This window comes from Salvelinus alpinus, chromosome 15, assembly GCF_045679555.1.
Source record: "Salvelinus alpinus chromosome 15, SLU_Salpinus.1, whole genome shotgun sequence".
Lineage (NCBI taxonomy): Eukaryota > Metazoa > Chordata > Actinopteri > Salmoniformes > Salmonidae > Salvelinus > Salvelinus alpinus.
The window spans coordinates 36,821,399-36,835,927 of NC_092100.1; the positions used below are offsets into that span (position 1 = coordinate 36,821,399).

General features: G+C 41.1%; 1 protein-coding gene across 5 annotated transcripts in view; it reads left to right on the forward strand.

The window, feature by feature from the left end:
- Positions 1 to 12,411, forward strand: part of LOC139540008 (C-Jun-amino-terminal kinase-interacting protein 2-like) — a 48,388-nt gene extending 35,977 nt beyond the window's left edge. For 4 of the 5 annotated variants that reach the window (XM_071343497.1, XM_071343495.1, XM_071343496.1 and 1 more), the window contains one exon: positions 1,172 to 7,866. In XM_071343497.1, the coding sequence (XP_071199598.1) occupies positions 1,172 to 1,244 (73 nt within the window). In that variant the 3' untranslated portion in view covers positions 1,245 to 7,866. Of the gene's footprint in view, positions 1 to 1,171; positions 7,867 to 8,739 lie in introns of those variants that run through there. The other variant, XR_011668050.1, reaches the window with a different exon arrangement.
- The last annotated feature ends 2,118 nt before the right edge of the window (positions 12,412 to 14,529 follow it).

The window sequence follows — 14,529 nt, forward strand, 5'->3', positions numbered from 1 at the left end:
AAATCATTGAAATTGTTGCATGTTGCATTGTATATTTGCGTTCAGTAAATTAACTGTAAATTAACTGTAACTCAGTAAAATCATTGAAATTGTTGCATGTTGCATTGTATATTTGCGTTCAGCATACATTAACTAACATATTCCTCTGAACTGTATTTTTTTTGCATAATTTGTTTCATGAATTTATTTAAATTGACTGATTTCCTTAAATTAACTGTAACTCAGTAAAATCATTGAAATTGTTGCATGTTGCATTGTATATTTGCGTTCAGTATACATTAACTAACATATTCCTCTGAACTGTATTTTTTTTGCATAATTTGTTTTTAAGTTATAATTACTTACATGCGTTTCCATCCTAGTATTTTTGTCTGCCATCTTCTTGAAGCAACTTTAGACCCTTGGGTTGCAGTTTTGGGAGTTTTGATAACCACTCGAAAGGAAGTCTGCATGTCAATTTACTTAGTTTGGAGGGCCAACTAGAGTGCTGAAAAGGCACTACCCTTCATTCAGTTGAATTGGAAGACCACTCTGACTCGATGTGGCTCGCAGGATAGTGCAAAACTGAGAGGCAGGGCTAAGAGGGGGGGGGGGGGGGGGGTGTATTAGGGTTGAGCCTAACAATGCTTTAGCACTGCTTTCTCTCCCAATCTCGGTCATTATTGCTTATATGAAAAACTGTTATACTGTGGTCTGAATAATAATGTTGGAAACCATAGACTACTATACCTATAGTATCAAGCCCTTTAGTTCAGCTGGCATGCTGGAGAGGAGAAGAAAAGTCATTACAAAGTATTGAGTCATTCTCTCAGCCAGAGACAGAGAAAGACAGAGAGTGTGTGTGTGTGAGCTGGGGTTTATAATGTCCGTAGTTCCTGTCCTGTCTTGTCTGAATCAGGCAAATTGGGTTTGAATTATTAAAGATGGCCATGGTTCAAGGTCGACACAGCAAAGCAGAGGGCGGAGCAGGACGGTATGGGCTGGGGAGTCAGGGTTAGTGGACAGAAAGGCTTCAGACATTAATAATGGTATGGGGAAATGTTTACTAAGCTGATGCTCATCTTGGGCTAGAACCATGATGTGAGTCTGGCTGAGACATTATTGCAGGGTGATTTGATTGTGGACATCTGTTTGTTAAGCTACGGCCTTTGTTCTCTGTCTTGCTCTCTAGACGGGCTTTCCAGGAGTATTACCAGGAGCACCTGGAGTACGCCTGCCCCACCGAAGACATCTACCTGGAGTAGAGCAGGCAGGAAGTAGGAAGTGTTGCCATGACAACTATCTCCTCTTCTTCTTGCTGCTGCTTGTGTAGGTTCATCAATCTCACCACCAGAGGGTACTGGTGGCTCTTCTTTCCGTTGTAAAATACTCCATATATACAGTATCCCTCTAAAACTGGAATGTTAATTTCCGTTCTATAGTATGCGACGTGTTTTATTCATTTATTGACTTATTTATTGATTCATTTGTTTACAAGTTTATTTTCCATCTTCTAGATGGATCGCCTGTTTCTTTTTCTATGATACAGTTCTAGGAATAAGTCTTGGCACCTTATTTTAGATATTATGTATCCTCTTCGGTTTAAAAAACAATAACAACAATGATATTCCTACTGCTATTTCACATGTTCCAATGCATGGCTAGGAGGGTAATGCACACACAATCACACACAGAAAAATTAGGACACACAAATAGCTCAACAATCAAGAGGACATGAAGCATATTATTTGGTCAGGTGTGGTTTGGTGTAAATATGTTTTTGTTCAAAGATCGAAGAAGAGAGAGAGTACAGTGATGTGATTGGTCCGAGCTAACACCTGTATCGTGTACAAGAAATGGTGTGTTCTGTAAATATACACATTAGGAACACCTATGTATAGGCAGTAGAGAAATACAGATGACTCATACAAACTATGTAAGTAGCATCCACAACCAATAATCAAACAAGAGGAAGTGAAGAAAGGAAGTAGAAAGGAAGAGAGGGATGATGTTTTAGCCCAGTGTTTACCAAATGGTGGGACTTGGACCTATTTCAGAGAGCTTACACTGGTTGTGTTATGTGGCTTATGCCTGGTTCCAATTCTCTTCTCTAGTTCCTTCCCCAGCTTTGAAGTCCACCATTTTTTTATTCATAGTTTGAAAATGTACTGGCGTCAGATCTGAAAGGACTGAGCAGGTGTAAGCGATGTGGTGATGGCCACAGTTAGCCCTTCAATTGAGCTAAATGGAGTTGCCATCAGGAGCTAGGGGAAGGGACTAGGGGCCAAAATGGAATGAAGCCTCAGTTTTGCAATGGAGGCTCTTCATCATATTGGTCATTTTGACATTGAAAGGGTTCTGATTTATGTTGATGATGTTGACCTGATAGTAAGCCCTGCCCACCACGGTCCAGAACGGTCTCAGTAGTCATCTGTCATTGGACAACAGCTCCTCTGATCAAATCTCCAAACACAGCAGAGTGGCAGGAAGAGGTTGCTATGGAAACAGGGGGCGATAACTGTCAGCGCTTTGGGAACAGAGAGGAAGAGAAAAAGAGGAGAGAATCATTCAGCTTCTGGACTTCTAATGGTGCAAAGTATGCAAAGTTCTGGACTTCTAATGGTACAGTATTATAGAAACATCCAATGTTATATTCCATTCTATCTGGTCCAACGGTGAAGTGTCCTAATGTACATGTACAGACATAATCAGTCTGAATATCAGGTTGAGGACAGTTGAAGGTCCTCTTCAGGAGAAGCCATAATCCCACGGTTCTGACTGTTCAACACTACTCCCTCACAGGAAGCACTGTTGTACAGGTGGGTGTCGGTCCCTGTTTGAGTTGAGTCCACTGAGAATAAGGCCAGATTGGCCTTGGTTGACTGTACATAAGGCAACAAGGAAAGTAAAGTCATGACATAGATAATGCTGACTAAGAAAGTAGTGGTGCCTTCTCCTGTGTCCTTCTACCTTCTCTTTAAGGTCGATCAAGTCAAAAAAGAGGATAGAGTCTAAAAATGAAAGTTTTCAAGATATTGGACTTTCAAGATGTCACCGGCCACATCATCATGATGATGCAAAATGCTGAACAATTATGGAAAAAATACAAAAAGGTAGTTTTTGAGAGGAGTTCCCCTTTAAGTTAGAAAAAGGTTTGATATTGACTTGCCACCATTGAAAGACCGGTAGTTTCTTGGATATAATAGGCTTTGGTCCGAGCAACACAGTTTTACAAGTTGACTTTACAATGTCTAATGGCTCATATTCTGCCTGATAAATGTCCTGAGAAGTTGACCTTTCCACATGTACTCCTTGATTTCACTCTTATCATAGGTAATATACAGTACATCGTTTGCGTACTTATAATAGGACATTTTACTTTCTACAGTTGTCTTTTCCAGTTCACATAGCATACAGTATAACATCTAAACAGATGAAGGGAGTAGAGAGGTGGCCAACACAGAATGAATTGAAATAACAGGTGTCATACTGCAATCCCCAATATCAGGTTGAGTATAGAAGATGAGGGATGCTCGTCTACTTCTACTGCTTTTATTCTTCAACGTGTATCAAACATCAAAAATAAGATCTTGTAGAGGAGAGCATTGTTGATCTGCTGGTGATGAGGAGGCATGGGACCTCCATGGTGACATGGGACCTCCATGGTGACCAGTTTATTATTTGTGAAAGTGGTGTCAGTAGGAGGGGAGAGAGGGTAAAATCTAAATGTGTATCGCTGTCGGTTAGATCCTGTAAATACTATAGAGTCAACAAGATAGTGCTGTGTCCTTTACGTTAAGTATGTTATTGAAATGGAATATGTCAAATAAAAGGGAGACGAATTCAAAAAAGAACCATGAAAACCACGATGGAAAAAGATAAAACATTGTACATTTCCTTTTATTATTTGTTTTAATTTGAGCGTGTTGCCTTTCCATACACGTCTCTACATCAACCACGAAGTTTTGTGAACCACTAAGTTCTTTCTAACTCAGACATTCACCCCACAGACAGGCTTCAGCAGCACTGCTTTTAGGCAAATCTGTGACATTGTTATTAGGGGACACACGTAACGTGTCACCTTTGACCTTGCTGATATCCAATGCCACACCCACTCAAGTGCTGGCCACTCCGCTGATAAAGCAGAGTAGTAGAGATTAACCAATTAAAATAGCTTTCAGAGTCTGCTTTCACACGGGAACTAGAGGTGGGACCAAGTCACTATTATTCGAGTCACTGCAAATCTCAAGTCACAAGGTCCAAATCGAGTCCCAAGTAGAACGGGTTTAGTCTTGAGTCAAGTCCTAGTCTTGCATTCTAAGAGCGAGTCGAGTCACAAGTTTTTTATGTCTCAAATCAAGTTTTTTTTTTAACTATACAGGCAAAGGCTTGTTTAACTACAAATCTTTGTCTATTTTTTTAGGCTACCAGACAGCCCTTTTCATTATTTTGCTAACAACCCATTTTGATTATGTAATAATTTATTTTACCAAATTCCAAATGCAAGCCTTATAAGTAAATTATAAATTTCAAGCAATTTTGACATACCAAAACACCAGTAGGCCCGGCCTATGCTAGAAATTGTTGCTTGATACCCCATTGCTGGTGAGCTTGCAAAGTAAACAGTTGATATTCTTGATCATCAGCACAAAAAAAAAGAGATGTATATTAATTTATGACAATCCTGTCCCTACAATTTGACGTTTGCACTGCACACGATCCTATATAGCTGTTCAGCAAATCAGCAATCTGTTCGCCAGCTCAGTGGTTTTCTAACTGTGTGACCCGCAACCCCCAAAAAGGAGTGGTTCAAAGTTTGAGACCCCCACGCAAAGGTGCGCACAATCGCTGCTCAAATTTAGCCTAGCATTACAGCCAAAAAACGGTGATGCATTTTCAAAACGAAAGATACACAAATAAACTCTGTTTTACACCTGCATTTTGAGCTGAAAGTCATTCAAGTTAGCTGTCGATATCAACTAGGGATATCATGTCACAGTGACCACGTTTACATGCACACCAATATCCCGTTATTATTCAGGATACTCAAGTATTCTGTTTTTGAGATGGTGCATATAAACATCATATCCCAATTACAATAACCCAAAAAAGCTTGTGTCCTGGTTATGAGAAACCCAGATAAAATGCCTGGGATATGCTGATCTTAGATGGGAGGTAAACAACTTATACCCTTTACTGTTGTTTTTCGCTGTCTGTGCAGGCTCAGTTGCACATATCATGGGTGTTGTGCAGTCTATGGTGTTCTGCGATAATGTTTTCATCTGATTGTCAAATCACTTCAAAAGGTGGGCTACCTGTGCAGTTCAAGCCACCATAATTCCATCATTTATTTTGCCCCTACTCCATACTGGACCGTATAGCCTACTAGCTACATTCACCACTAATTTAGACAACTTTCTGCTTATAATTTCTGACATTTGGTAGGCCATATTATAATTTCCAGTACTTGGTAGGCCATATTATAATTTACTACATTTGGTAGGCCAATTGTTTGTCAACTATGGTTAGATAGGCCTACATGCAGCTTCTCTTGTCATAAATTGTTGCCCCAGAAGACTAAATAAAGTAGTGCTCACCAGAATAATGTCTTACATTGATAGAATGAATGTATTAGTAATCTAGTTAATACCTGTAAAGTTGTCTGTTTGTTTATAGACCTGGAAGAAAATGCAACAACTCCAAAACAGTGGAAAGATTGGTCCTGTGCAAAATGTAAAAATGTAATCATTTTTGACTGGTTTTAAGGAAAAGAAAAGCTGAGAAAACAATTAAACACATTTCTGATAAGACTTCAGTTTGGCTTGGGTACATATGTCTGCTTGCATTAGTGTCAAAGATAACACATTACCCTGGTATTTGTATTTTCTCGAGATGCTGAAAGAAAGAAATAATATTTCTCCACTCCTGTTCCCATGACGAAATTAACATTTGTTGTATATTTTTACTGCAATAAATGCATAATTCTGAAGGGGTTAATATTTTATTATGCTATATGTTGTGGGTATAATTTGTGGAACGTTCCAACATGAATCTGTTCCAAAAACTTCGTAAAGTACAAGGATGCCAACAAACAACGCATACAAATTAGCATGATCAATTCACCTAGCTAACTAGCTGCCAAATAGGCATCAACTCACCACATATATTATTCTTAATGTTTGTCCATAGGCTACCAGATCGAGGATAGACATTTTTCTGAATAAATGTGGTGAGTGAAAAACTTAACTGCCAACAACCTACCCGGTATCTTATTCTGCCGCTATAGAACTTTGAATGCGTTGTGTGTTGGCAACCTCGTTATTTACAAAGTTGTTGGAACGTTCCACAAATTATACTCACCCCGCTACATGTGAGAGGTAATAGGCCTACAGTCAGTGTCCATATTTCAGTTACTATCCCATTTAGCCCATATGAATTTAAATGAGGAATATTCTGTTTATTCATGGTTACTCATGAGCGGGATATCAAAGGTGCATGTAAAGAACCGAATAAGACTTTAAGCGGGATATGAGCTACTATCCGGACTACTGTGCGCATGTAAACGTGGTCATTGTCACTTCGCTGGAGTCCAGAGCTAGCAGGATCATATGGCCTACCTGTATGCAGCAGAGGTTGCGGGGTCGGATGGAAAGCATGATCTGTCTGTAGCCTTTTTCTTCCTCACAAATAAGTAATTCATTCGCCAGAATATGTTACATCTTCATCCCATAAGTATTGAAGGTAGTGTGATGTTACCACTGAGCTGTATAATTATAACCCACCCAAACTAAGCCATATCGGAAATTTGAAAATTATAAATGAAATCACCAGGTAGCCATAGTTGTGGCAAAGATGCGTCCGTAGCAGATTGCTAAACGGTACTCTATATGGATCATATGAATGTAGGCAGGCTACTCTGTTGTTGCTAGGCAAAACCGGAGAAAATTAAACAAGTGCTTTCTGGTCACTATTTGGATGTGTGCGACCGCCTTTGCGCACCAATGCTGATGACTGGACATTGGTCAACAGTCAAGACCCGCAGCTTTTTGGTTCTGAAGCACAGATGAGATGTTTTTAAAATAATTGTTCAATGCCGTAGGCCTATGTTAATGACCACATCGAATAAGCAATTGTATAAATATACAATACAAATGGTAGGCTATATGTAGCCTATTAAAATATGTATAAAAAAAAAATATTTTGCCCATTCAGTTTCAACTCCCTAAAACCTCACTACGCTAGCTCACCCGACCTGTGTTGATTGACTTTGCTGGTCCAATCAGAGGGCCATGTGTGCGTTTCACTAGCCAATATGTTTGATTTTTTTGCAAGTGCGATACTGTCTCTGGCTCTCCACGGAGACAAAACGTTCCAAAACCTGGCCAGATAATCAAGTTATTTTATTTTCTATCAGGCAGAGTCTCAAGTCATCAAATTTGTGAATTGAGTCAAAGTCATGTGACTCGAGTCCACACCTCTGACGGGAACCTATCGCATCTTGACAATGTAGTCCATGGCTTTGAGCTCCAGATGTGTGCCATCTCTTAACTGTACCAGTTTGTTTTGTGTCTTTGTTTCTGTCTTGTAACAGCTAAATTGAAGTCCTTTGAGCTTCCCTAATAGCTAAAGTACACCAACCAACCACCAAGGATCCCCTAGTCATGTATAGCAGCTCAGACATCCAGTTAACACTTAATATACTTTTTTTTTAAATCCATAAACAAACAATATTATTCACTGTATAACTAGAGCATCAGTATGTGACAAAAACACATTAATCTATCTTGTATCATTAGGGGGACTTGTCAAAATTTAAAAGAAAAACTAATAAAAACACTGCCTTGTCATGGGTTTGAATTTATGAATAAACGATATGCTTGATGTCGGGATGCGTCTGACTGTCTCTTTCTTGTGGTTGTGTGACTGTGCTGCTGGATCACAATTTCTATGAATCATCTGTCTAAAGTGCATTTATAGAGTAAAATCCCAACCCCAGTAATAAACTGGTTGGTTTGAGCTCTGAATGCTGATTGGCTTACAGCCGTGGTATATCAGACCGTATACCACAGGTATGACAAAACATTTATTTTTACTGCTCTAATTACATTGGTAACCAGATTATAATAGCAATAAGGCACCTCTGGGTTTTGTGGTGGCCAAAATACAACGGCTATGGGCTGTATTCAGGCACTAAGAACAGCCCTTCGCTGTCCCTAAGAACAGCCCTTAGCTGTGGTATATTGGCCATACTATATACCACACACCCTCAGGTCTTATTGCTTAAATATGCCACTGTAATTCAAATGTCAACATTAATGCATGATTTAGGTCCAAGTTACAATGTTTTTTCTCTGTTTGTGTGTGTGCATTCGTGCAAGTAGAAACATGACCTGACAAGAAAACCCCATCATACAGCACACGTGACTGCTTTCCTGAAAAACGTCACACATCCGCGTTGTCGTTCTGCTGTGCTGTTTGTCGTTTTTGTACTTTTAATAACCGTTTAATCAAAACTCTGCATTTAACACAATTACCAACTTCTTCGTTTTTTCCTCGCTCAACTTTATTCATTCAACTTTTTCACCCCGGAAACTTTAGTACCTGGATACCAACAACTGAGCCAGGCTACCAAGAGCTCAACTCATACAACGCTCTCTATAGAACTACTAAAGAAAAGTCCTTATTTCCAGTGTGTGTGTGACTCCAATTGTTGGCCAGTACATGCTGTAATTGTATGTTTTGTATCCCACTCGACTACAGACACTGTGGACATGCCCAACACAGCTCTGAGAGGCTACACCAAACATTAACACGCAGCCGGGCCGGTGCGTAGCAAGGAACGAGCTGCCACTGACAACCGACCCAGCCATCACCCATCTCCCTGCGCCTCTCTCTCGCTCTCCGCGTCCGCGGCCATGGAGGGAGCATCTAAGTCCCCGGCGGCACTAGGAAATGTTTGTTCCCTTGGACTGTCGACGTTCAGCAGTGAAAACTCCTTTGAATCTGCTGGGGACTGCCATGCTAGTAAGTGTTTGATCTACGAGATGTTCGTAGTCACGGGGAAAGGTCCAATGGATACCTTCATTTGTGAAAAATGTTTTGAACTTGATGCAGCTAAAGAAAGGATTATTACTCCTCATGAAGAAATTACAAATTTGACGAAGCGCCTTGAACTGAATAAGGATTCCATGATACTATCAAATGCTTCCTATCAAAACATTCAAGAGGATCATAATGGGACCTTCCTGGACTATGATCAATTTCTGCCATTGCACACCTCTACTAGCTTGAACCAGAAAATGGCTGCTCATTTTTCGACTCCAGGTGAGCGTTAATGGATGCGTGTTGGAACCAGAAAGAAGGAGAAGATTCATTCTCGGCACGCCTGCCTTCTTCACGCGTCTGGACTTAAGACTTTCAAATCGCTTTGAGCGCCTGTACCAGCTGTTTTCTGCCGGGGACTTGGGTGTTCCCTCCATGGCTGTGGATGTCCCTCCAGCTACCTCTCCCTGTCCTAGTCAATCAACTGTCTGGGCACAGCCTGGACCACCACGGCCCCCCTCCATTGGGCCGTGCTCTCTGGTTCAGAGCTCTGTCCGTTTGGCTGTTGTGGCCTACAGGCAGCCGGCGTCTCAGGAGTCCTCTTCTCATGTGAGTTCTGGCCTCGCAATCAGCTTCGAGACACGACAGAGTTTGGATCATTCCGGCTATTGTGATAGGGAGTTCCATGGTGAGGCATATATCTGTACCGGGCGCAAAGACTGTGTTTTCCTGGTGTAAAAGTTCAGGAGATCACCAGGTTGCTTCCTGAGTCTTTGCGTCAGTCACCGGTGGCTGATACTCTCATGGTTCATGTGGGGTCGAATGACACATGAACAGCTGAAGATTGATTTTAAAGAACTGATTGGGTCACTACTTGACACCAACAAGCACCCCATAATATCTGGCCCTCTGCCCTCCATATATCGTGCCATTGAACGGTTCAGCAGACTTTTAGCCTTCCATAACTGTCTATGAGACTATTGCAGTTCTGTGGGTGTAACATTTATTGACAAAGTTATTTGGGTTCCTGGATCCTTTCACAGCATTATAAGGCTGCGTTGAGACAATGACTTATCAATGACCCAATCCCAGCTCATTTAATCCCTACCATTGTGTCGCTGTATTGTCATAATACTTCAGCAAATGTACATTCCCAGGGGCATTGGAAGACACAGTGTAAGTAACTTAATTTATGTCCCTCTTACTGCCCTGAATAACTCTGCTGATCCTACGGCTATTGTGTGCAGTAATCATATGACTATGAACCAGAGTTACACTGTTAGCACTGAGGTGGTGTGCCCTAGTAGGAAGTCCACTGTGTGCAGCTCATCCTGCACTAACATAAATAACCTGAGCATGTCTACCTTTGCTAAGCTTCCCAGTAAAGCAATAAAAACATTCAAGCATCCCAGAAAAGTGTTAAAAATAGCCCACATTAACATATGTAGCTTAAGAAACAAGGTTCATGAAGTCAATAATTTGCTAGTAACAGATGACATTGATATTCTGACAATCTCTGAAACTCACTTAGATAGTACCTTTGATGATACAGTGGTAGCAATACATGTTTGTAATATCTACAGAAAAGACAGGAATGCCAAAGGTGGAGGTGTGGCCAAAACCTAGGAAGAAACCTAGAGGGGATCCAGTCTATGAGGGGTGGCCAGCCCTCTACTGGCTGTGCCGGGTGGAGATTATAACAGAACATGGCCAAGATGTTCAAATGTTCATAGATGACCAGCAGGGTCAAATAATAATAATCACAGTGATTGTAGAGGGTGCAACAGGTCAGCACCTCAGGAGTAAATGTCAGTTGGCTTTTCATAGCCGATCATTCAGAGTATTTCTACCGCTCTTGCTGTCTCTGGAGAGTTGAAAACACCCGGTCTGGGACAAGGTAGCACTTCTGGTGAACGGGTCAGGGTTCCATAGCCGCAGGCAGAACAGTTGAAACAGGAGCAGCAGCATGACCATGACTGTGGACAGCAAAGAGTCATCAGGCCAGGTAGTCCTGAGGCATGGTCTTGGGCTCAGGTCCTCTGAGAGAGAGAAAGAAAGAAAGAAAGAGAGAGAGAGAGAGAGAGAGAGAAAGAAAGAAAGAAAAAAAGAGAGAGAGAGAATTAGAGAGAGCATACTTAAATTCACACAGGACACCGGATAAGACAGGATAAATACTCCAGATATAACAGACTGACCCTAGCCCCCCGACACATAAACTATTGCAGCATAAATACATGTTGAATGCACTGAGTTGTCTGTTTGAACTACTGGCACACAGCCCGGACACCCATGCATACCCCACAAGACATGCCACCAGAGGTCTCTTCACCGTCCCCAAGTCCAGAACAGACTAAGGGAGGCGCACAGTACTCCATAGAGCCATGACTACATGGAACTCTATTCCACATCAAGTAACTCATGCAAGCAGTAAAATTTGATTTAAAAAAACAGATAGAAAAACACCTTATGGAACAGTGGGGACTGTGAAGCAACACAAACATAGGCACAGACACATGCATACAAACACACAATAACATACAGTGGTTCTTCCTGTAAAATTTGCCGCGGAATTCTGTAAAATCCATTTCCTGAGATTTTCCATTCACTTTCTGACTTTGTACAATTTGTTTACATGAAGTTGTTCCTCATGAAAAAGTATTATAGTGTACTTAAATAGCATTAATACTAGTATTCACTGTAGTGTTTTCACAGACTTTACTGTAGTATTCACTGCAGTGTTTTGTGGACTTTAGTGAATACTGGAGTATTTCCTTTAGTATACTGTAGTATTGACAGTTAACTTTAGTAATAAATACTGTAGTAAAAGAAAACTGTAGTATATACTATAGTAATTCATGTAGTGTTTTTGCAGACTGTACTTTACTGTATTATTTACTGTACTGTTTTTGCAGACTACTATACTGTAGTATTTACTGTAGTATTTTTGCAGACATTAGTGTAGTACTTATAATATTGTTTTTGTTATATCATCTTTGAGATATAAGTGGAGGTTGTGCTCTCTTATATAACCTGAAGGGAAAAAAATATATGGTCTTTACTTGGCATGTAGGTTTCTCACTTATGGGGGAGGGGAATGTAAATACTGCAGTATTTACTATAATATTCTACAACATTCTATAGTAAGTACTACACAAGATTGAGAGATACTATAGTGTGTAGTATAGTATCCTACAGTATACTACGGTTTACTATAGAATTATATAGTAAGTACTGCAGTATTCTATAGTAAACTGTAGTATTTTTCATGTGGGTCTAGTTAGTAGAGAGAGATTTACATTTGGCTACCACTCCTCTGGTTGTAAGATGTTACATTCGCCCTCACTATAAAAGTGTATTAATACAATCCTTTATTTAAAAAGCATACACACAATTTATTTTTGGTCTGTATTTCCTGAAACAAGCCAATACAGTAGTCTTTAGGTGTTGTTGTCACTGAATTGCAGGGTTTGTCCACATGATGGTGCCATCATCCATAGAATTAGAATGTGTAGATTAGACACTCGTGGAACTGGATGTACCATTTCTAAGTGCTCCTTCCCACATACAGTAGTTTCTCATATGGCTTAAAGAACAGTCTGTCCACACTTTCAGAGATTAATTTTGGGGCTACCTCATCCACAGTAGTAGAGGTACTAGAACTAGTCTTACAAAAGTTATAGTACAAGTAGCACTGTACGTTTGAGGGTGCATCAGCCACACTGCCAGTAGAAAGGTTTGGGGGTGCAGTGCAGGGAGCGGCAGGGCTCTAGATTTTCCCGATCTGGCTCTCCCCAAGCTCTATGGAGGCTTCAAAATGGTCCTTGACCATCCCTATCCTCTGCAGCAGGTCCTGCAAGTCACGGCGTCCCAGGTGGGACAGGGGGTAGTTCTAACTGGGGTCAGACCAGGTCAAACAGCAAGGGAGGATCATGGGGCTTCAGGAAGGAGATGTGACAGTCCTGGTCTGGGGTGGTCTCACTGTGGCCTGCACATGGGGGACAGATAACCAGGGAAGGTGGGTCAGAAACAGAGATTTTAGATTTAGGCCAGGTTCCATTTCAGCCTCTAGCTGGCCCCTTTGCCTTACTGTTTAGACATTTCCTGTTTTTAAAAGGCTAATTACAAAAGAGCACAGGAATCACATCAGGAACACAAACATGAACTTTGGAGTACCCTATTCTGCAGTAATGACAGTCTGTGTGTGACTCTCTCACACACAGACGTGCATGCACAAACACACATACACACACTTACCACATGTGTAGAAGTGGGCCTTGTATTTGCCCAGCCTGAGAGCGAACAGGCTGTACTTCTCACTGGGGTCTGTAGGGTAGAACATCATGGCCTCACTCAGGAAGATATTGGAAAGTTCAGGAAAACATCACAGATGTTCATCAAACAATCTTGTAAGTATGATCGTTTGTAGTTATTCTGTGCAGATTCATCACTCTCTCCCTTCTAATGAGTCCTACACAGCTTGTGTCGTAGGTGGAAACAGGTAATAGCTCCAACCATTCAAAATCTATAACCAAATTTGTAGGAAGAAAACTATTTCAAGAAGCGCTAGAAACTGCTTTTACCGCTCTGTACGTCCAAGCCGCTAATAAGGTTACTCACGTAACCATGGTTCTATAAACTAAGTGGCGCATTCAGCTGATTGAGGAAAACAACACATTCTTTCAAATTATTGCCACGAGCCGCCAATTAAGTCGAACAGAGACACACAATGACTATGCCTGGTTTAAGAACACATTATGCAATGTACTCATCTTCTCTTCTTCAGCCCAAATGGCATTGAACTAAACTCTGAGTGTGAATAATGTCTCATAGGTGACTCCTGGAAAAGGTAGTTCAAATGAAATTAAGTTCCAAATCTAGTTCAAATGTGAGAGGGGGGGGGGTGGACATACACATCAACTCAGGCCTGGATGGGGAAAGAGAGGTTCACCAAAGGTAAAATGTGAAAGGCTCTTAGTCCTTGCACATTTGTTTTAAAACCAGTAGTAAACACAGAAAAACACATGGTATGCAACTAAACTATTACATAATATCCGTACACGCTACTAGTAAACTACACTGACACACCATCTCACACACACCGACATAGCTCCTACCCGTTATCAGCAGTGAACAGTATGAGTGTTGTTGAGGACTCCAGTTTGTTCCAGAGCTGACAGCAGGTTCCCTAATGGAGAGTCAAACTCCAGTAGAACATCACCAAACAGACCCCTATGAGACCAACCTGCCGCTGCTAGGCCTGCATAATGGGGGTAGTGGGTGTGCTGGAGGGATGACAGGAAAGAGGGGGAAAGACAGAGTCTGTTCACCTGGAAAATTGTTGGAAGTACACACAGTACCTTTGAACTTTAAGTGATTGTTAGCTTCTCACATGGGAGAGGTAGTGGAGAAAGAAGAGATGCTTACATGGGAGGGGTAGTGGAGAAAGAAGAGATACTTACATGGGAGGGGTAGTGGAGAAAGAAGAGATGCTTACATGGGAGGGGTAGT